This window comes from Myxocyprinus asiaticus, chromosome 24, assembly GCF_019703515.2.
Source record: "Myxocyprinus asiaticus isolate MX2 ecotype Aquarium Trade chromosome 24, UBuf_Myxa_2, whole genome shotgun sequence".
In the NCBI taxonomy this organism is placed as follows: domain Eukaryota; kingdom Metazoa; phylum Chordata; class Actinopteri; order Cypriniformes; family Catostomidae; genus Myxocyprinus; species Myxocyprinus asiaticus.
In genome coordinates this window covers 26,480,765-26,505,124 of record NC_059367.1, presented here as the reverse complement: position 1 = coordinate 26,505,124, position 24,360 = coordinate 26,480,765, and the positions used below count along the sequence as shown (strand labels likewise).

At 40.0% G+C, this 24,360-nt stretch overlaps 1 protein-coding gene across 1 annotated transcript in view; it reads left to right on the top strand.

Moving 5' to 3' along the window:
* ipo11 (importin 11) overlaps positions 1–24,360 on the top strand; it is a 195,130-nt gene that overhangs the window by 108,866 nt on the left and 61,904 nt on the right. The window contains 5 exon segments of the mRNA XM_051654108.1: positions 2,244–2,324; positions 9,037–9,132; positions 9,247–9,319; positions 11,553–11,597; positions 14,657–14,774. Of these exon segments, the coding sequence (XP_051510068.1) occupies positions 2,244–2,324; positions 9,037–9,132; positions 9,247–9,319; positions 11,553–11,597; positions 14,657–14,774 (413 nt within the window).

Genomic DNA, 24,360 nt, shown 5'->3' with positions numbered 1-24,360 from the left:
GCCAAAAGGTGATTGACATCCAACTTTAATTGTCTTGAAATGTATTTTTAAAAGTGGTCGATTTGTTACTGTAGGGCTTTACTGGTTGTTTAGATCAGTGTTACTATCAGAAATAATTAATAATTATTTCTTTAGTTATTAATTAATATTTAAATTAATTAATTGAATCTAACTCATTAAAACCTCATATGGGGCTCCAGTAAATGTAGTGCGCTACATTTAGGAGCAAGTTTGGTTATTAGCAATAATCAATAATTATCAAAGATAATTATTAATTATTAAAATCAATAAAACATTGATGAGAATCAATGTTAGCTTTTTTTAATCCTTTAAATCAACAATTATCAAAGATAATCGTTAATTGTTAACATCAATGAAACATTAATTAAAATTAACACTAGCTTATTGATCATTCAATTTCAACAATCATCAAAGATAATGATCAATTATCAAAAATCAACAGAATATTAATAAGGATTAACACTGATGGGGCACCACCCTGGAATCATGGACTAATAACCAGATAGTATAACAGTCTCAATATTAGATTGTCTTCTTAGGAAAATCGACAACCGAAGAATATCAATTTTCGGGAAAAAAAAAAAAAATAATGAACGAAGGCTTGAATCCGAGCACTGACATCCCGTCAGCATGACACAGGTGTATGCAAAACAAACCAAAACACTTCTCTTTGTAATATAAACAAAGTTTATTTATGCAGTAATATCAATTAATAATTAATACAATGCAGTCAATAAACTTCTGACTTACAACTACAAACTAAACAGTGATATGATTAGATATGGAAATCAAAATAATCCTATAACACATGAGGGTGTGTGTGTTTGTGAGGGGTCGCGTGTGTGTGTGTGTGTGTGTGGTTAGTACGAGAGAGAGAGAATAAATTGACGGCCCTAAAGCCGATTTCGCGATCGTGGGAGAGAAAGCAGCTGTTAGTTTATCGCTCAGAGACGTGGTGGATGGCTCGTAAACAGTCCCGCGTTCTTTGACTCTTTAATGGGTAAACTCAGTTGCCGGTCTCACCCGCGATGGCGAAAATGCACAACAGTCCAATTTGGTTGGACCACAATACGGCAAATCTCATTCGTGATAATGAATACCCTGAGTATTAATAATGAGCGGACATGGCAGTCCGCAAACTGTACAAGCAAAAACCTTGAAACACAAGAATAGCGCACTATAATATTCTATCTCTGCCCAGACGTAAACCTCTTACTTGAACTGCATGAGGATGCAGAATGTGTGTTCCTCCATCCTTTAACTCCGACCCGGTTCCTTGTGGCTCGGGTGATGACGGGAGACTGTTTCCTCACTCTGTCGGCAGGCGTACGGCTGCTGATTCTCGGTGGGCTGGCGGAGAACTCAGAAATGTCGACTTGATTGAAGATGGAAGAGAAATCTTTAATCTCTTCACTTCTGCAGGCAAACGGATGAAGATGCGGATTGCTCAGCGGTCTCCTTCGGATCCGTTAGAGTGTTCGGTTGAACACAGAGTAATCTCAACTCGTCCAGCGAGATGGAGATTGTATAGCCACAGTTTCAAGTCGGACGTTACTTCCTTGTGCCACGAGGTTGCACCTGAGAGCAGCGATGAGCTACGTCTATACACGGTGAACAAAGTTGCTGGAAGCAAATCCCAGAAGCATTTCAGAGGTATTTCTACTCCTGATGATGTCACGGTTTGAGGGACGTTCTGTTGTGTGCCTCATCCAATAGGAGTTGAGAGTTCAATCCTTTAGTGAGCAAGGCTTCATGGGATTTGTAGTCTGTTTTGGACTCCCTTTGTTTGATTTTGGCGTGATTTTTATCAGTATAATTTATGACCTGGTATGTGGGGACCTGAGTTAGGTTTTTACGACTGTGTTAGGCCTGCCTTTGTCTTCTATCTGAATACATGAGGCCCAACATTACACAAGTGGTATGTTGATGGTGGTGTTGTTGTTGTTTTTGTTGTTTTTTAAGAGATGCATCTCTAAGAGAATTTACCATGCTGCCATTGTTTTACATGCTGTCAGCATGGTAAAATCCTCTCTGAGAGGTTGCATTTCTAAATTTATCCCCTTGAATACATTTCATTTAAAAGAAATCTAGATAAACTAGTCAACCTCACTTATAGACTTGTCGGTTGATGGACATTTTGTAGTCAACATGATCAAATCTAATCAATGACTTAGACAACCTACTGTGGCCTCTCTCACCACTTTCTCCCCTGTTATCCACAGAACTATGCTGAAGCCCTCTGCAGATCTTTCTCTGAGGTGCTGGGAGACATCACCAATAAAGGGCAAGTCTGTGTTTTAAAGGTATGACTGTCACTGTTTCACAAATATCCTGATCCATCCTTCCTCGAACGGCTCTTTTGTGCCTGTATGCTTGATGCTTTGTTGTGAATTGAAGTGCCCTGGCTCTACTGCAAAGTAATTTTTCACTCCTTAACTCCTTCTTGGTTTGAGAAAGCCATATCCTATTATTATTTTCTTAAGTAAGCCTTTTTCTGCTATGCTTTCTTTAACTTGTGCACTCAAACACTTAGATCTGACAAAAGAGGTGTTCTCTTTGACATCACCATCTGTTTTTGGCACGATTTAGGGTCCAAACCCCGAAGGTGCTGTGGCACCTATTGTTTTTGTTAGTATTATTATTAGGGGCCAAGCACTGAAGGTGATGTGGCACATATTGTTTTCTTTAGTATTATTATTAGGGGCCAAGCACTGAAGGTGCTGTGGCACCTATTGTTTTCATTAGTATTATTATTATTAGGGGCCAAGCACTGATTTGCCTAAACAATGGCTCAAATAATTCTCCAGACTGAGCTGCACAGAATGAATCATACCAAATTTTGATTTTCGACTTTGTTTAAAAGATACGCAAAGACATATTTTATGAGGTGGCCATGAAAACGGAGGACGGAAATGCCTGGATGATGAGAGAGGTCAACAGAGAATGGCCAGACTGGTTTCAACTGAAAAAGTCTACGGTAACTCAGATAACCGCTCTGTACAATTGTGGTGAGAAGAATAGAATCTCAGAATGCTATTCTGAGATGCGGGTTGGCGCTGTTTTGGTGGCACGAAGGGGACCTACACAATATTAGGCAGGTGGTTTTAATGTTGTGGCTGATCGGTGTACAGTATATGGGAGTGATATATTTTGAAAGGATTGAGAAGTGACAGCATCACCTGTAGTTCATAAGAATATGCTATGATAGCTTAGCATACTTATTGGTTAGCATGCTAACTGTTGGGTTTTTTGTCTTATAAGGATATTTGGTCACAGTGTAATCCATAGGGCAACATTAGCTTAGCATGCTAATCAGCTAGCATGCTAATCAGTTAAATACATTATGACCAGTCTGTTCTTTCTTTCTGCTGTGTTTGATATGGCTCTCCATTATTTTAAATATATATTTTTTTATTATTCAAAACCTGTAAAATAAAACCTGTGGCAATGTGGTCCAGTGGTAAGGTGCACCATACCTGTGTGTTGTGGAAATCAAAAGGTTGCTGGTTTGAGACCAGCTTGGGGGAACTGGAAAAAACTTTGAGTAATTGCAATATACATTATGACCAGTTTGTTCTTTCTTTCTGCTGTGATTAACATCAGCCATATAAGCACACCACCATTTTAAATAAACAATTTTGTATTCAAAACCTGCTGACTCTCAGCTTGGTATGTCTCTTTAGCACCTCTGAAACCTTTCTGTTTCTGTCACTTTTTTGGTGACTCGTGTAGTAGTGTGGGGTTGCTTTGTATATCATATTCATGCAATGTGTTGTGCTTACTATGGTGTAATGCTTGCCATGACGGAGATTTTAATTCTGTTTACTGAATTGTTGCTGGGCTTTTCTCCAAGCAAATTTTTATTTTCCCCTTAAAAAGTTACATGAATATAAAGTTAATCATGGTAACAGCTGTGCTTGGATGTAATTCCTCTAGTCTTGGTATGTTCCTTTGTTGACTGGCAACTTTGTGGCTGTGTAGTGTAGAGCACACTGAATTCTAGAATGGAAAGTCATGGGTTAAAATCTGTCCTGGGGTGACGTGATCTGTGCCTGCTCTGTGAGATCTTTGGGTCGCGTTTACTGTTGTGCAGTTGTTGCCATGTTGGTGCTTGGCCCCATAATGGCTGCTTGCTGCTATGCTTTACATGTAATTTCTAAACGAACACTTTCGCTCTCTCTTGCAGCAATCTGCAGTTCATTGGATGCCAGTCGAGTTTAGTCTGAGCGTGCAGTAATCAAAGGAAGCGCAATGTCAAAGATGTATGAACTTGGAATATATTGTACAAGTTGTATGGACCACTTTTATGATAATCCCATGGTGTTTTTTTCCTTTTTAGAGTTTGCTTTAGTTGTATGGAAAAGAGTAGTCACATTCTACCCAATATTACATTATTTAGGTCACAGAAAATATTTGTGTAGGCAGTGGAACTTTCAGACTTGTGGGCAGCCATTCGATTAACCTTGCTGTGTATTCCCTGCCTTCTAACTCCACAGGTGCCATGTTTTGTACATAAATCATCAAGTCCAAGGACAGGAGCTTTGTAGCTCACTAATTAACTTGTTAATTTAAATCAGCAGTATCTGAATGCACTGCTTTCACTTTATTGACATATTTAATTAACACGAAAGATGCGCCAACGTCTCAGTAACTTGGTTTTGAGAGATGTTTCTTGAGTCAAAAGCTTAAGGACAATGACAGGCCATTTTGCTCTCTTACGATGTACATGAATCAAGGACATTACTGTTAATGTTCTTCCATGACAGACATCACCTTTGTCAAGTGGAACTAATCTGGAGGCACTTCTGTTAACAGTACTCAAAAATCAGACATGCACACAGTTGCTTACAGGGTGGATAAGAATTGCCAGGCTTCAAAGAATAGTTCACCCATGTATGAAAATTATGTCATCATTTGCTCACCCTCATTTTCTTTCAAATGGAGCATGTTCTTTCTTGGAGCATAAAAGGAAAAATTTTGTAGAATGTACTGGACAGCTAAAAGTGAATAGATTCTGGGGCTGTTGAGCTCCAAAAGGCACTATAAAAGAACCTTAAAACAACTATTTAAATAGTCTATAAGACCTGTGCACTATATTCTGAGGCCACATGAGAGCTTTGTTTAAGTAACAGATTCAAATGTATGTTTATACATTAAAAATCTTCCTCTCCTCCATAATGCTCAAATGTAATTTCTTCTCAGTCTAATTTAACTTGGAGTGATCGGTTGGTTATGTGACACACGAGAACCGATGGTGCAACACTTCTACACATACCATGTTTGAATATACCGCAATGTAAAGAGTTATTTAAAAGAGAGCTGCAATGGAAGGGAATATTTTCAGTGTACAATTACTTAATTTCAGTATCTTCCTCACACAAAACTATCTCATGGCTTTAACAGACTTACAAAATAGCCAAAGAATCATTTGGACTACTTTCATGGTAATTTTATGGTACCATTTTGACATTGAATTAATGATCAAACGTACATTTTTAGGTGAACTGTTCCTCAAGGCATTTATAATCCTAGTTTTGTCAGGCTTTGTCAAAAGATTTCAGTGAGGTTTAGGAAAATGTTTTCGGCCTCCTATCCACCCTGGCCAGGGCATCCGTAGGGAAAGTGGTAGTTTGTGATTGATTTGAAATGAAAACTATGCAGCTTGAGCATGAACAAATGAGAGCCTGTAGGGGCATCTTTGGATGTTCACACACTGACACCGGCATGCATCGTGCTCTTTCAATGCTCAGCTCCTCTCCTGTGAAAGATTGTTGCTTTTACGTTTGGCAGAACTCATCTGGTCAGTGTTTTTCTGCATGCTGGGATTTAAGTGCAGCATTTCTTAGATATAGTCTTCATGAGCTCACTGTAAATTGGGACAAGATGGCTTAATGTAAGCAAACCAATGAAAGGGTGTATGAGGGTCCTAAAAAATGTCTTAAATTAAATGTTCAAATTGTAAGGCCATATAATTTTTACAAATCTTACAAGGGATAATGGAGTCTTAAATACTGTTGTCGGAGGTCGATAATTTTTTTCTATTGCCCATTTGAATTAATTGCATCAATTCAGCGATTTTATTTATTTATTTTTTAAGATTCTTAAATGTGATTATTCCAAGAACTCATTTTGTGGGAAAACTGCAAGTAGAAAACATGGCCTTATGTATTTTTTAATGCAATTTTACTGTATTTTACTTCTTGCTTTAACCTTCATATTCTATATATATATTTCAGATGTAATAAAAATGGTTTTGTTTATCTGAGCGGTACAAGACTTTGTGACTTTTCCTCCACTATCCATATGAACACCAAAAAAATTGGGCTTTATTTGATTAGTCTGTGTGGTCTTAGAAAAAAAGCGGCACCTTTGCTGTACGCGGTCAAAATTGACCGACCCTAGGAAATGAATGAAAAAGATTCACAAAAGCACGCACACACAAAATCACGTGTTCACGCATGCCCACACACACACACACAAACTTATGCAAGGCACACAAAGAACAAAGTTTGAGTCTTCTGTTTTATACATTAATTGAATATTTTGGCATTATCATTAATTTACTTTTAGTTATAAAATTCTGATGTTTGAAATAAAAGATTGGTAACAAAATGATTATTTTATGTATTGTCTTTGTAACACCAGGTAAGTTTTGACTGTAAGCATAATGTGACATTATTGAAAAACTGACATTTCAGAACAGTTAAAAAACAAAAAGAAATGCTAAACTTTGACAAATAATAGTTTGATAATGTCTATGACGTTCTATGAGATCTAAAAAAAACATTAAATCCCAAAAGAAGTGCATACATTTATTGTTTTTACTTCAGGAAAGTTTCTTTAAAAAGTTAAAAAAGTTACACCGGAATTGTTTTTTTTTTTTTTTTTTTTTTTGGTCGAAAAATACCGTGAACACTTGATCAGAATAGGAGGGATAAACATTTTTAATCTACTATCCAGTAATTGCTGTTTGGTCCAAATTTTGGCTCCATTGAAAACAAATTACCCTTTTAAGTCATATCGGAACATCAAATATTATAAAAAATATATATATTCCCAGCCCTAATCACAATTCATACACTTTTATTTTTATTAAATTTTTCAGTTTGAAGCTGTTTCCTTCCTAAAAACAAAAACAAAAAATAAAATTCTCTATATAATGATTTGATATGATTTTTAAAAATCTATTTTCTGTTTTTCCAATTAGAAATTGATATTATTATTTATTTATTTTTTATTAATTTTGTTGCGCTTTAAGTCTTAAAGGGATAGTTCATAAAAAAATTCTGTCAGCATTTACCCTCATGTTGCAGTAAAACATACACTAAAACATTTAGTCCTCCATGGAACACAAAAGGAGATTTTAAGCAGAATGTTAGTCTCTGTCACCATTCACTTTTATTTTATGAGGAGAAACGATACAATGAAAGTTAATGGTGACAGACTTACATTCTGCCTGTAACATCTTTTTGTGCTCCACTGAAAAAAGAAAGTCATCAGGTTTGGAACATCATGAGGGTGAGTAAATGATTACAATTTATTTATTTATTTATTTATTTTTTTGGGGTAAACTGTCTCTGAACTATCATTCACTGAAACATGCAGACATTCTAAATAAGGAGTAACCAAACATGTACAGAAAGCAAAGAATGTTTGTTTTTCCTTTTTCTCCTTTCCACTTGTAAGACCTTGTAGTGACATAATACCCACAGCAGTGGGTAAAGAGTTTTCCAGCTCAACCTTTCCATCATGGCTGCAATCCAGACATATCAGTAGAATTAGTTTCTTCATTTTGTTTCTAGATTACCCTCTGTAGTCAACAAAGCAAAGTCCTGCTCTTTTTGCTAGGCGATTCTGCGTGTAGACAGCTTGAAGGAAAAAAATGAGAACCGTATAACCCCTTGAGGGACCTTTTCATCCAGCATCCTGTCAGCATGAGGGTGGAAGAGGCAGGGTAATAGCCTTGTGCTGCCAAGAGCTCTTCTCAAGCCAACACCTAGAGATTTTAAGTAGACTGAAAACAAAATGTTAATTACAAACTCCTCCGCCCCTTTTGGAGCAGATATGCAATGTGAGGTCACTGAGAAATAAGGACTGTTCTGACCGAATGAGTTCTTGCGCTAAATAAAGCTAGACACAGTGCAACAAATAGAGCAGAACGCAGGTGTCACAAGACATTTTTATAAGTCGCAATTCTTTTAAACTTCACATGGTGTCTAAAAAACATGGCACTCCAGAGCAAGATGCTAAAAAGACAGGGAGATGCGGACGCAAAAACGCATTTGGTATGAACAATCCCAGTCAGAAGTGTGCGGTAGGTATGGGTGAATTAGAGAATACTTATGATATAATCAATATGATTTTGCTGGCGATATAAAATTAAGCTACATTTAGAATATTGTAGGAGTTTTGATGTGCTTTTTATTTGGTTAACCTCTTCAACTCTTGAGCATTTTTGGGCTGCTGTCTGCAGTTTTTCATACTCAAATTTAAAAGCACACCATTTATACACACTGTGGAGTAATTGCCAAAATCTGGTCAAATTTTTTCGGAGCCAAAAAATAAATATTGAAATATATATTGAATACTGTATTGTCAAGAATGATTGTTTTTTAGGTATGTCTCCCAGCCCTAGTGGCAACCATGCTTACGTACGTGCAGGAAAACATAACTTGATATTTGAGTGTTCAGACATGGAGGCTGGGTTATGATTTCACACTTTGGATGAACAGTGCAATATCTAACCCAAGAATTTAAATGTCAGCATTTTAAATGCTCACCCCCAGTTTACCACCTAGAAGATTAATCAGCCTTTTTATATGGTTCAGACACTATTTATCATCACTTTCCAGACCTGCTCTCTAGACCAATACTTCATTTCCAAAGTCCTCCAACATTTTTAAGTGGAAATTGTAGGCTATTGAACTTTCTATTTCTACTGATGCCCACTTTCAGTTGTGGCGTATTGTCTGAAATGACCATTTAATTTTTTTTTTCTCTCCTCGTCTCTAGCAGGTGGTTGAAATTGCCATAAAAGTCAGTCCTATATTTAGCTCTCATATGTTCCAGCCTCTTCTGCCAGCTGTGTTAGTGGGGATTGTTGATGACGAAGTATGTTTAAACACTGTATAGTCCACTAGGCCAGTTACACTAACCTAATTTCAGTTAAACCATGCAGTTTCCCATTTTCAGTGCTTACACATACTTGTGTGTTTTTGACTTCAGAGGTATCCTGTGGTCATGTCTACATACCTGGGCATGACAGGATGGAATCTTCTACAGAATTCTATTTTTTTTTTTTTCAATAAAAAAAAAAAAAAAAAAAAAAAAAACAGATTATTGTGGGACTGGATTCACCTAATACCAGTGAAATTACATGATTCTCAATACCAAATTCGGTACCTCAGTAAAGACTATAATAAGCTTAAATCTGCTAATGAGCACACTCATTTTAAGGATTTTTTAATATATTTTTACAGGAAAACAATACAAAAAAATTTATCAAAAATACGATTTTTGCCCTCAGTATCAAATTATGATCCAACATGAATTTTCTTGATAAAAAAATATGATCGTGCCTGGTAACATGTGCATGTAAAATGGCTAGAAATAGCATTTTAGCTTAGCGTAAAGCTGACAATTTACACAAAGTTTATTTCTATTTCTTCTGCTCCAAACTTACTTCAAACTTACTTCTCCGTCTGCTCGTATGAATGTAACACAACATAAGAAAGTGTTTCACCGTTGCTCAAATGCATTTTGGATCGCATCATTTACATTTTTCCAACTAAATATTAAATGAAACAAATGACAATAAAATGCAAATCTCTTCAGTAATCAAAATACTTTTTGAATGTAACTGTATTCTAAATACCATTTATTTAAATTGTAACTGTATTGGAATACAGTTACTTATATTTTGTATTTTAAATACGTAATCCCGTTACATGTATTTTGTTAATCCCCAACACTGTGTGTGTATATATATATATATATATATATATATATATATATATATATATATATATATATATATATATATATATATATATATATGTGTATAAACATTAAAGCTGCACTATGTAACTTTGTGCTCTCAAGCGACATCTGTGGTTGAAGCTTAAAATTGCTAGCAAATTGCTAGGTCAGTTGTGTTCTGGCACTGCTCTTCTGGCAGGTGAATCTCCCAATTTGAGCTTACTAGGACATCGACTGTGTGTGATCATGACTGGAGCCGGAGTCATAATGTGCTATTTTCATGTTGATATTATGTTATACGATTAAACATTTGAAAACGGAAATATGACATGCTTTGATGAAGATAAACAACACTGTTATTTGCATATTTGAATGAATTTTACACTTAAATCACTTTTCAGACACTACACTCAAAGCACTTTTAAAAAGAGGACAGACTCTCCTTAGCCACCACTAGTAGATCTTAATATGATTATTCAAGTGTTTAATCTACTATTAATGTTTGAATTGTACTACAATTTTCAATTTAAGAGGTTCAGCTCATGACATGGCTGATACGAGTTCAATAGAAGACATTATTATTTTTATACTATATTGTCCATGGGTGCCTGCAGGATTTCATCTGAGGGTACGCACAGAAATTTGGCCAATACAACCTTATATCTAGGGGGGGTCCAGGGGCATGCTCCCCCTGGAGATTTTTTTTGTTTGTTGCAAAAACTACACCAAAGCATTCAATTATGGTGACTTTGAGAGAAGCATTTATTTTTTTTCTCTAGTACGAGTAGCATTTATGTAACTATTGGCTAAAAGCATTTCTTCCAGTAACCATTCAGAACAAATGCGTTCTCGCTCCAAAAAAAGCAAAACACACAACAACGAATGAGCAGAACACAGGTGTTTCAAGACACGTTTTTATTAGTTGAAGAAGTTCTTTTTAACTTGACACAGGGTTTAAAAATGCAGCACTCCTGTGAGAGATGCTAAAAACACAGTGAAACATGACACAGTTGCCAAAAGACATCCATTTAGCGAATGTTTACATGGAAAACGATTTAAAAACAGTGTGAGAGGACGCAAAAACACGTTTGGTTTGAACAGCCCCTTGTTAACATGACAAAGCACTAACTGAAGTTTCTCAAAGTTACCTCTCAAAAAGACAGCCTTTTGTTTCAGTTGATTGTTGGTGCATATCCACTGTATCCAGCGCTGTTTGTTCTGTGTTCGTAAATATCCCGATATTGTTTTACTGTGTGAGAAACCTCTCCAAATGATTCAGTGAGTGAGCGTTCCTAACAAATTGTACTGAATCACAAATCCATTTAGACAGATTTGCAAGACCGATTGGCCAATTCACTGAAAAGAACCGATACTAAGAATTATTCATTCACAGATTGGGCATTGCTAGTTGTTTTAAACAGCCAACAGAAATATGGGTCACATTTCATGATTGGTGAAATATTCTGAGAGTAAATATTTCTCAGTTCAGTCGGAGCGCTCATGGTATGCACAGTGTGTACAGCCGTACAGCTGCAGGTACTACTGATATTGTCCAGCCTCAGTTACTACAATAGCTATGCAATGCACACAGGAACACCGTAAACTAAACACATAAGACGAGGATTCAATAATGATGGGTATAAATATATACTTTATTAAACGTAAAAATAATATGCTTAAATATGCAATATAACAATTACAAGAAGTCAATTTCAGAAGTCATACATATTAAACATGTTACAGTAACTTCACCGGACAACATAGATACATCGCGATCTGTTAACATGCAAATTATGTTGGATTCATAAAAGCATGACAAGCAATATAAGCTTCAACAACCCTACCAGAAAACATATCAAAGTATTATAACAGGTAAACAACTTCGCCAAATGGATAACAGATAAACATCCATCTAGACTGCAATGATGCTCTTCTGGACTGTGTGAGTGTTACTGAACTGAGCTGAACAGCTTAGTTAGTTTCTCCAGCCTGAACATGAGACAGACGGCACTTCTTTCCTGTGTGTGCGGACATGACGTAATGACGCAAAGATGAACGTCATAAGTCAGTGATTTTCTGCCAAATCGAACCTGCCAGCTGAAAATAAATATTATTTTATAGGCTTGTTGTTTGATACATTTTTAAGACATAATAGACAGTGGCAAGTTTATTAGATTGCATTTACTTTGCAAAGTCACATTTGTGATTTTTTTTGTTTTTTGTTTTTATTATACCTGTCTACTTTCATTTAAGACAAACTGACAAGCCCCTCGATATGCCTCACCCAAACTTCATGTTTCATTATAAAATATGTCAACACAGGAAAGATACTGCGCCTGTCAAGCTAATTCTTTATATATATATATATATATATATATATATATATATATATATATTTCTTCTATAATGTGAATATAGACAGAGCTAAAAGGGTTGCAGTAAATATACAATTTAGTGAAGCCTATCATATCTTCCGACCTGTTTGAAATTATTGTTCAGTCATTGGCGTGAACAGTGAGCTGTGGCAGTGACCTGTAAGCTTCTTCTCACACTGAAGAATTGACCAGCCATTTTCCTGCTCAAATCTGATCCAAACATTTTCCTGATTGTTATCCCTGGTGATTGTGTAACAAGCATTTTTTTTTTTTTTTCTGGGGTTCTCCTGCATGTTAGTGACTAATAAATTAAGAAAGCAGAGGCAGAACAGTCTGTTTTTTATTATTATTATTATACTTCTCACTGAATCTGAGCATGAACAAATACTTTCTACGGCAAGCTAATCATAAACACAATCACAATAATTCAAAGGGAAAAACTACTCCATGAATTGCATCTTTGTGCAGTTCATGTGACAGGAAACCAGAGAAAAAGTTCAGTGGCAATCATTAAGATTGTCACCCCTTTTCCATTCTTATTTTGCAAGTGTGACAAACTTCTGACAGAAGAGGACGAGATTTTAACAAAAACAAGATTTGGTTGATAGGTGGATATCCCAGACCAAAATAGAGTGAGAAGTCAACTTCTTGCTTTGACAGGAAATATAAAAGTCTCCCCTTTCCCTTGTACTCTTTCTGCACTTTATCTTACTTTGATTTAAGGTTAAGTGCATCAATTGCAAAAACAAAAAAGCATAAAAATAACAAACAAACAAAAATACTTCAGCTTGGCCTACTTTTTTTTTTTTTTAAGTGCAGCATAGCTTTAGTTGTGTGTGTGGTAGCTGATAATACTGTAATTTGGTCCCTGTGGAGCTGGCTGTCTTGCTGAACCGCCCACACAGAGTTTTCCCTCTCAACCCTGGGCTGCATCTCTAGCATCTCTCCCTTTTGAATAATTGAACTAATTTGCTTTATTGTAGTCTCAGCATATATCAGTATTCTCCTTAATTTCCTCAATCCCAGAAATATCTTTTCCACCGAGACTCCTTCGTTATTTACAGTATCAGCCAGATAACTTCAGAGACTGAGGTTTTAATATATACACCCTGTCAGGCAGCTTTAAGGACCCTAATTTTTTCATCTTATCTTATGATGCCTGTATTAATCGTATTACTGGAGCCTTACGTACTCTAACCACATGTAAATATTATGGTAAGTGCAGGTCTCTGCAGATTCTTAAAGTATTAAAATGTATTAAATTCACTTTTTTTATTATTATTTAAAGAGATAGTTCACCCAAAAATGAAAATTCTGTCATCATATACTCACCCTCATGTTGTTCCAAACCTTAATATTCTTCTGTGGAACACAAAAAGATATTTTAGGGGCTCTTCACGAACGTGTTTTTGCATCAATCCGCATTGCGTTTTGCTTTTATATGTAAACATTCGCTAGAGTGGCGTTTTTGGCCATTGTGCCGTGCCCCAATATTTTTTTCAGCGTCTCACGCATGGGCGGCATGTTTTTTAGACACTGTGTCAAGTTTTAAAGAATTTCAACTTTTAAAAGGATCATGACATGAGGAATCATTTTTTCCTTGATATTTTGTCACTTAACAGGTCATTGTTTATAGATACATACAGTAGGTTTCAGAACGCAAAACTTCCTCCTCACTGCAAAAAGAGCATATGTTGAAACCAAGCTGCCAAAACGTCTAATTTTTCTACTTCCTCCACATTGTTATATCACACTATGTTATACATTTGTATCTGACTGGCTCCACTACAACACATCAGTGCCTACTTTACCTTATCTCTTCCATAGCCCACCCAGCAGCGGTGAGCAGTGAGATGGCAAGAAGAAAAAGCAGGTCAGTCAAGAGCAGAGAGCCAATCATAACAGTGGGCGTTTACTGTAGAGTCTTAAAGGAGATTCAGCACCAAAACCGAGTGTTTCTAAATGAGGGTTAAAATGAGGGTGGAAAATGTTGTAATATATGTAATATATGTTTGTGTAAAAAACTTTACTAATATTATAAGTGAACCTCAAGGAACATATTAAAATAATAAAAGAAGGCATGTCATGACCCCTTTAAAAGCATGTCATAGGACACCTGCGATCTGTTCTATTCGTTGTGCTGCATCAAGCTTTTCTTATCGCAAGAGCATTTTCTCTCTGAATGGCCTCTTACATTTCATTCCTTTAAACATGCAAATACCCTTAAATGAGAATATGAAAAAAGAATGTTTATCATGGAGATCCATTGCTTTCTCAGGCAGACCAGCTCTTGGGTAATATGATTGAGATGTGGGTGGACCACATGGATAACATCACCCAGCCAGAGAGGAGAAAGTTCTCTGCCCTGGCTCTCCTGTCTCTTTTACCTTCTGAAAACAGGCAAGTCATCTTACCCTCACTGCAGCCTTATCCTTTCACATTTACATGCAGATGTCTGAAGCCTATATAGTAGATGTCATCAGCGAGCTGTACAAATGATAACACTTACACAATGATTTGACATTCACTTCAGAATGCAAAGGTATGCAACATCATTATGTTAAAGTGGCTCACCTTTAGACATGGCTGTTGGTATCTCGTGTGTCATTAGTTTGGATGTCGGTGATGGGCCCATTATCTTGACTTGTCACTTTGCAAGATAACATGTCTTGGAGTAACCTGTAAGTTATAGCTATTATTTTACAAGCTGTCATTTGCATCTCATCTAGATGTCAGCTGTCAGATAGGCTGTAAAGGGGAATCAGTCATTTTGCCTATAATATTATGAGACATTTACATTCACATGCCTCACAGTTCAATCTATTTTATCCCTATCCTGTTTTAGAGAAGCCTTTTTACAGCTTTCACTTTTCTAATCTCAGTGGTTTAATTTTAAAAGGGACATTTCATGGAAAACAAAATTGTCCATGCTCTTTTGAAATAAGAGTTTAAACTACTTTGTATACTCTAATGCTCGCAATGCAAAGCTCCCTCTCCAGTCCACCCAGAGCTGCAAAAACGTGTCATGTAGAATTACGTCGCAACCATGAGAAGCATATTTACATATTAACACCTATTCAATATTAAGCTACTTAGCGCAGTGTGATCTACTCCAGTACTCTGAGGTTAGCCAATTATAATTTTAGTCATTTACATATAAAAGTCTTAAAGCTATAGTATATAAAATGGCCTGTTTAATTCTAATAGACAGAGAGGGTGGAAAACAGTCATATAAAGCTAAATTACATGTGTTCAAACAATATGGGACTTTCAATAGCCAATACCAGTGCTGATATAAAGCGTATATACTGTATTTACGTAATACAATTGAATGATGCCGAATGAGAAAAAAAAAAAAAAAAAAAATCATATTAATTAAATGAACATCTATTTTACATAATGTTTTCTCAAAATTTACAAGCAAAAAATAAAACTTTTGATGTTTAAATTTTTACCAGAATTTTTATATATATAATTAGGGGTGTAACGATTCGATCTCATGATTCAGTTTTGGTTCACAATACTGAATTCCCGAATTGGTTTGGTTCACGATACTTTAAAGAGCACTTATTATTATTATTATTTTCAAATATTACCTTTCATGTAGTGTGTCATATAGCTGTTTGTGAATGTAAAAAAGTCTGCAAAGTTTATAAAATCAAAGTGTACGACAAATGGAGTTATTGACTCCCAAAAGAAAGAACCGATTCTCAACACCTGAAACGAGTCGTTAGTAATTCCAGACTTACTTCCTGTACTAACCTACTTAATTTGGTAACAAAAAACTCGCCTCTGGTCTTCACTGGCTGCTCGCGAACAGCTTTGACCCGCCCTCAAACACTACACTAAGCGGTAGACCAATCACAACAGACTGGGACATCTGACCAATCAGAGCAGATTAGGCTCTCTGAAAGGAGGAGTTTAGAATGAATCCTTTAGAACTGATCATTGAAGGAGTTGTTTTTGACACAGGGAAAAAAAAGGTAATGCTGCAATTTAAATAATGAGCAAATTAGAGTGTTTTTTTTTTTTACATTTGATGCATGTAAATCTATTGTATGAGACCTTTAAAACAACATTAGGCACGTTTAAAAATCATAATAGGTGCTCTTTAAACAAAGCCTGAATTAAGAAAAGTTAAGATTGACTGGTTTTTTTTATTATTATTATTATTTTATTATTATTATTATTACATTTAAGACATATACTGTACTAAACAGTTCCTTTACTTCGCTAGTAAAAAACGTAACTAAAAGTACTGTTCATTAAAGTGTTAAATGATCCATCAGGGATGTACTGAGACTAATAAAACATCCCAGCACAGGGCAGTACTAAATGGAAATATGAATAATTCTGCTTAGCTGAAAATACAGAATTATGTAGATACACATGCTTTCAGACTGTAACTGATTACATACAGTACATTTAAAATATTTTGAATTAATATTGTATTTTTCTAAACTATTGTTGTCACTGATTACATCTAAACTATTCTTTTCAAAAATAAATTTTTAATGAAAGTTCATGCTTATCCAGTTAAATAATGTAGGCTCTAAATTTACTGATGAAATCAAATCACATTGTACATTTGACATTAGCATTATATTCCCCCATAACATTATTATACATAACATTCAGCATTATATTTAGTATATTAAGACAACACTATCATTAAACCTCTGTAAACATTTAATTTTCTCTCATGAAGAGCAGATTGTTCTTGTGCTTTAAATTAACATTAGATCCCTCATGCTGAAAAGGCGTGTCTCTCTCTCTCTCTCTCTCTCTCTCTCTCTCTCGCTCCTAGTGCTCCCTGTATTAGATTACATGGTGAGAGGGAAACCATCTAAAATAGTTTAAACCTGAAGACTTTGATGCCTGGGACATCGGTCACCATGGAGAGTGCAGAATTAATTGCATTAAAAATGGCATTATGTTGCTGCACGATTACTAAACTGCAACAAGCTGCGATTATCATGCTCTTATATGGATGTAACATATTAAATCATATAAATGTTAATTAAATAAGAATAAACCTCCATCACCTGTTTATTATGAGGATTCAAAGCGCGTGTGAAGCTCAGTCTGAGCAGCGCACATTATGAGATGATCAATGCTAATCGTATCGCTGTTCTGATTGCAAAGTTTGACAAAATTATCCTTTCCCAGATGTTTTAGCTACAGTATAACTGCCTATATATGATCGATCTGAATCTTCATGGTAAACGAGCGATGGAGGTTGTGTGCTTCTTCAAATAATTCTAAATAATCATAATAATGTTTTACGTACACTCACTGAGCACATTAATAGGAAAACTATGGTCCTAATAAAGTGCCTGAGTCATTAAAACTAATTTTTTAACCACTCCACAGATTTCATATTAGCAAACTATAGTTTTGGCAAGTCACATACTTAGGACATCTACTTTGTGCATGACATGAGTAATTTTTCCAACAATTGTTTACAAACAGATTGTTTCACTTTTAATTGACTATATCTGAACATATACCAAGTTAACTATGCCTTTAAGCAGCTTGGAAAATTCCAGAAAATTATATCAAGCCTTTAGGCAATTAGCCAATTAGCTGATAGACTAATTGGCTAATTGGAGCCAATTGGAGGTGTACCTGTGGATGTATTTTAAGGCCTACCTTCAAACTCAGTGCCTCTTTGCTTGACATCATGGGAAAATCAAAAGAAATCAGCCAAGGCCTCAGAAAAATATTGTGGTCTGGTTCATCCTTGGGAGCAATTTCCAAATGCCTGAAGGTGCCACATTCTTCTGTACAAACAATAGTTTGCAAGTATAAACACCATGGGACCACACAGCCATCATACCGCTCAGGAAGGAGACACATTCTGTCTCCTAGAGATGAATGTAGTTTGGTGCGAAAAGTGGAAATGAATCCCAGAACAACAGTAAAGGACCTTGTGAAGATGCTGGAGGAAGCAGGTTGACAAGTATCTATATCCACAGTAAAACGAGTCCTATATTGATATAACCTGAAAGGCTGCTCAGTAAGGAAGAAGCCACAGCTCCAAAACCACCATAAAAAAGCCAGACTACAGTTTTCAAGTGCACATGGGGACAAACATCTTTCTTTTTGGAGAAATGTCCTCTGGTCTGAGGAATCAAAATTTGAACTGCTTGGCCATAATGACCATTGTTATGTTTGGAGGAAAAAGGGTGAGGTTTGCAAGCTGAAGAACACCATCCCAACCGTGAAGCATGGGGGTGAAAGCATCATGTTGTGAAGGTGCTTTGCTGCAGGAGGGACTGGTGCACTTCACAAAATAGATGGCATCATGAGGAAGGAAAATTATGTGGATATATTGAAGCAACATCTCAAGACATCAGCCTGAAAGTTAAAGCATGGTCGCAAATGGGTCTCCAAATGGACAATGACCCCAAGCATACCTCCAAAGTTGTGGAAAAATGGCTTAAGGACAACAAAGTTAAGGTACTGGAGTGGCCATCACAAAGCCCTGACCTCAATCTGATAGAACATTTGTGGGCAGAACTGAAAAAGCGTGTGCGAGCAAGGAGGCCTACAAATCTGACTCAGTTACACCAGTTCTGTCTGCAGGAATGGGCCAAAATTGCAGCAACTTATTGTGAGAGGCTTGTGGAAGGCTACCCAAAACATCTGACCCAAGTTAAATCATTTAAAGGCAATGCTACCAAATACTAACAAAGTGTATGTAAACTTCTGACCCACTTGGAATGTGCTGAAAGAAATAAAAGCTGAAATACATCATTGTCTCTACTATTATTCTGACATTTCACATTCTTAAAATAAAGTAGAGATCCTAACTGACCTAAGACAGGGAAAGTCATTTCTACGACTAAATGTCAGGAATTGTGAAAAACTGATTGTACAACACCTGGCTGCTAGTGTGCAATGAAGCGATTTCTAGATGAGTGCTGCATGACATAGGTGTAGGACATGGCACGTATCGGATAGAAGAGATGTGAAAATAAAAATTAAAAATTAAAAACAGCCATTCTCCACGATGTGCATCGTCACATTTTTTAACCGCGATGTATTGTGCCACGATAAACAGTTACCCCCTAATTTTAATGTATTATCTAAAATCAATATTTTAGATTATCCATCAATATTTTAGATTATCCATTGACAAGGCTTTCGGTAGATTTTTGAAACTGGCACAAGGGGGATCTAGTACTTCTCTTGGACCAAGTGGACAGCCTTATCAGTAGATCCTGACAATCTCAAAATGGCCATTAATTACTCTTATTGGCTATTGATCCACCTGGCCAATATATTGGTCTATCAATATAAATAACGTACTGGTTACTTTCGTAACCTCCGTTCCCTGATGGAGGGAACGAGACGTTGTGTTGATGTAGTGACACTAGGGGTCACTCTTGGGAGCCCGAAACACCTCTGGTCTTTGAAAAAAGGCCAATGAAAATTGCCGAGTGGTATTTGCATACCACTCCCCTGAACATACGGGTATAAAAGGAGCTGGTATGCAACCACTCATTCAGGTTTTGTGCTGAGGAGCCGAGACAAGGTCCCGGCCATTTCAGCGGGTAGTCCAGCGTTGTGGCAGGAGGGACACAACATCTCGTTCCCTCCATCAGGGAACGGAGGTTACGAAAGTAACCAGGACGTTCCCTATCTGTCACTCACTCGACGTTGTGTCGATGTAGTGACACTATGGGTCCCTATACGCAATGCCACAACTAGCTGAACTGTGTTACGTGAACTGGTGGTGTGTGACGGGCAGACCACAGTGTGCCACATAGCCAGCGCACCAGGCCAACATGTAACCTCCCCCAAAGCTGTTAGGAGTGTCGAACGGCCCTTCGGGAACAAGTCGACTGCCCAAAAGATAGAGACAGGCTAGCCCAGTCGTGGCCTTCTTATCCTCCGGCCAGCTGTCCCGGACTTACCTGCTTGTGTCTGCCACTACACGGGACGAGACCGGCTCCACCTGGAGATTGTAGAACCTCGCAAAGGTGTCGGGTGTTGCCCAGCCTGCTGCTCTGTAAATGTCTGTTAGAGAAGCGCCCCTGGTCAAGGCCCAGGAGGCTGCCACATTCCTGGTAGAGTGGGCTCATAGCCCTGCAGGAGGCGACACGTCCTGAGCGTGGTATGCCATTGCTATGGCGTCAATGACCCAGTGGGCAATCCTCTGCTTGGAGACAGCGCTTCCTTTCCGCTGTCCACCAAAGCAGACAAAGAGCTGCTCAGAGACTCTAAAGCTCTGCGTGCAATCCAAATAGATGTGTAAAGCGCACACCGGACACAGCAACGTCAGGGCTGGGTCTGCCTCCTCCTGGGGCAGTGCTTGCAAGTTCACCACCTGATCCCTAAAATGGGTCATGGGAACCTTGGGTACATAGCCCGGTCGGGGTCTCAGGATCACGTGAGAGTAGCCCGGACCGAACTCCAGGCACATTTCGCTGACAGAGAACGCTTGCAGTTCTCCTACCCTCTTGATGGAAGTGAGCGCAGTCAGGAGGGCAGTCTTTAAAGAGAGTGCCTTAAGCTCAGCTGACTGCAGGGGCTCAAAGGGGCTCCCTGTAGACCCTGAAGAACTACAGAGAGGTCCCATGAGGGAATGAGGCATGGTCTGGAGAGATTCAACCTCCTGGTGCCTCTCAGGAACCTGATGATCAGGTCGTGCTTCCCTAAGGACTTGCCATCCACTGTATCGTGGTGTACCGCTATAGCAGCTACATACACCTTCAAGGTGGAGGGGGACAGCCACCTCTCCAAACTGTCCTGCAGGAAGGAAAGCACCAATCTAACTGCACATCTCTGGGGGTCTTCGCGTCGGGAAGAGCACTACTTAGTGAACAGACGCCACTTCAAGGCATACAGGCGCCTCGTAGAGGGGGCCCTAGCCTGAGTGATCATGTCTACCACCACAGGTGGTAGGCCACTTAAGTCTTCCGCTTCCCATCCAGGGGCCAGACATGGAGGTTCCAGAGGTCTGGTCGCAGGTGCCAGATGGTGCCCCATCCCTGAGAAAGAAGGTCCTTCCTCAGGTGAATGCACCAGGGGGGGCTGTCGCGAGGAGCATGAGGTCCGAGAACCACATCTGGGTGGGTTAGTAGGGTGCTACCAGGACGACCTGCTCCTCGTCTTCCCTGACCTTGCACAGGGTCTGTGCAAGTAGGCTCACAGGGGGAAACGCATATTTGTGTAGTCCAGGGGGCCAGCTGTGTGCCAGCGCATCTATACCGAGAGGTGCCTCGGTCAGGGCGTACCAGAACAGGCAGTGAGAGGATTCTCGGGAAGCAAACAGGTCTAACTGTGCCTGCCCGAATCGACTCCAAATCAGCTGGACCACCTGAGGGTGGAGTCTCCACTCTCCCCTGAGGGTAACCTGTCGTGACAGCATGTCCGCTGCAGTGTTGAGATCACCCAGGATGTAAGTGGCTCGCAGCGACTTGAGGTGCTGCTGACTCCAGAGGAGGAGACGGCGGGCGAGTTGTGACATACAACGGGAGTGTAAACCGCCTTGACGGTTGATGTATGCCACCATTGCCATGTTGTCTGTCCGAACTAACACATGCTTGCCCTGGATCAACGGCCAAAACCTCCGCAGGGTGAGCAGAATTGCCAACAACTCGAGGCAGTTGATGTGCCAACGCAGCCGCGGGCCCGTCCAGGAGCCGGCAGTTACGTGCCTGTTGCATACAATGTCCCAGCCCATTTTGGAGGCGTCTGTCATAACCACGACGCACCTGGAGACCTGCTCTAGGGGAACGCCTGCCCATAGAAATGTGAGGTCGGTCCAAGGGCTGAAGAGGCAGCGGCAGGCCACGAGATGTGTCTCGTGGTGCCATGCCCATCTCAGGACTCGAGTCTGGAGCCAGTGCTGAAGCGGTCTCATATGCATCAACACGAGCGGAGTGGCCACCGCTGAGGATGCCATATGCCCCAGGAGCCTCTGAAACAGTTTCAGTGGAGCCGCTGTCTTCTGTCTGAACACTTTCAAACAGGTCAGCACCGACTGTGCGCGCTCATTCGTGAGGCGCGCCGTCATCGAGACTGAGTCCAACTCCAAGCCGAGAAAAGAGATGCCCTGAACTGAGAGGAGCTTGCTCTTTTCCTAGTTGACCCGAAGCCCTAGTCGGCTGAGGTGCAAGAGCACCAGGTCCCTGTGCGCACACAACACAACCCGAGAGTGAGCTAGGATTAGCCAGTCGTCGAGATAGTTGAGGATGCGAATGCCCACTTCCCTTAACGGGGCAAGGGCTGTCTCTGCGACCTTCGTGAAGATGTGAGGGGACAAGGACAGGCCGAAAGGGAGGACCTTGTACTGATACGCCCGACCTTTGGATGCAAACCGCAGGAAGGGTCTGTGTCGAGGTAGAATTGAGACATGGAAGCACGCATCCTTCGGGTCTACCGCCATGAACAAATCTTGATGCCGGACGCTCACTAGAATAAGTTTTTGCATCAGCATGTTGAACGGAAGTCTGTGTAAAGCCCAGTTCAGTACTCGCAGGTCCAAGATTGGCTGCAACCCACCGCCTTTCTTCGGTACAATGAAGTAGGGGCTGAAAAACCCCTTCTTCATCTCAGCCGGAGGGACAGGCTCTATTGCACCCTTCCGTAGGAGGATAGCGATTTCCACGTGCAAGGTAGCGGCGTTCTCACCCTTCACCGAGGTGAAGTGGACGCCGCTGAACCTGGGCGGACGTCTGGCGAACTGAATTGTGTAGCCGAGTCAGATGGTCCGGACCAGCCATCGCGACAGGTTGGAAAGTGCAAGCCACATGTCCAAGCTCCGGGTGAGGGGGACCAAGGGGACAATCTTGTCGGACATACCGGCGGGTGGGGCGGAGCAGCGGGGCGGGGCCTGAGGTGCCACATCGTGCCGTGGCCGTGCTGAGTTCAGGGACATCGAATCACTTACCTGGCTCCTTGTGACCACCCCCAGAACAGCCTGGGATGGGGGAGGAAGAGGCCTGTCCTCATGACCCATGGAGACCGTCACACCTTATCAGCTCCTCGTGCACTTCCGGGAAGAAAGGAACTAGGGTAGGGCTTGGCTGTGAGCGGCGCCGCGGGCCCTGGAACCAATCATCAAGCCACGAGGGTTCAGGGGAGAGTGGAGAGTTCCACTCTAGCCTGACACTCGCAGCTGCCCGGGAAAGCATGTCCATCATCTCCACGTCAGCCTGTGACTGGGCAACCGTACCCAAGGACGGGAGCCCAGCTGAGGCTTCCACGTCCGACTGGACGAACCCGCTCTCCAATGCTGCACTTGAGAGCTCATCACCTTTGCGGGCTCCGAACAAGAGGTCGAACTCGCCGTGAGATGAGCCGCTGGACTCATCCGGAAGCCCGATCGGGGCAGACGAGCATGCTGGGGAATGGAAGGTCCATGGGGGGATACCCGGCGGAGGTGGTCCCATTGGGGTCCCCAAATCGCCGCCAGTGCTAGCCACGCTGGCCTCATACCCATAGGTAGATGGACTGGGGCGGGGAGCTGCAGGGGTGGCTTGCTTTCTTACAAAGGCAAGCCATGACCGCAACGTTGCCATGGTCATGTTCTCGCAATGAGTACATGACCCATCCACGAACGCTGTCTCTGTGTGGGCAGCGCCCAAGACAGTGATCGTGACCGACAGAAGGCGAGAGATAACGACCGCAACCAGGAATAACACACAAATGGAAAGGCATCTTTAAAAAGACGTTCCGTGTGTGCCACTCTTTTAGAGAAATATCTCTTTTTTTAGAATATACTCTTTTATTTCTGCCGAAGCGCCCAGGGGCATTCTCTGCAGTACACCAGTGCAGAGGGGGAGAAGCCACTGAAATGTGCCATCAGATCCAGCAGAGGTGAATGAACAGTCGTGAGAATTCAGCTCAGTGAGCATCGACCGTTCGGCTCCGAAGAGAAAATCAGAATGAGTGGTTGCATACCAGCTCCTTTTATACCCATATGTTCGGGGGAGTGGTATGCAAATACCACTCGCCAGTTTTCATTGGACTT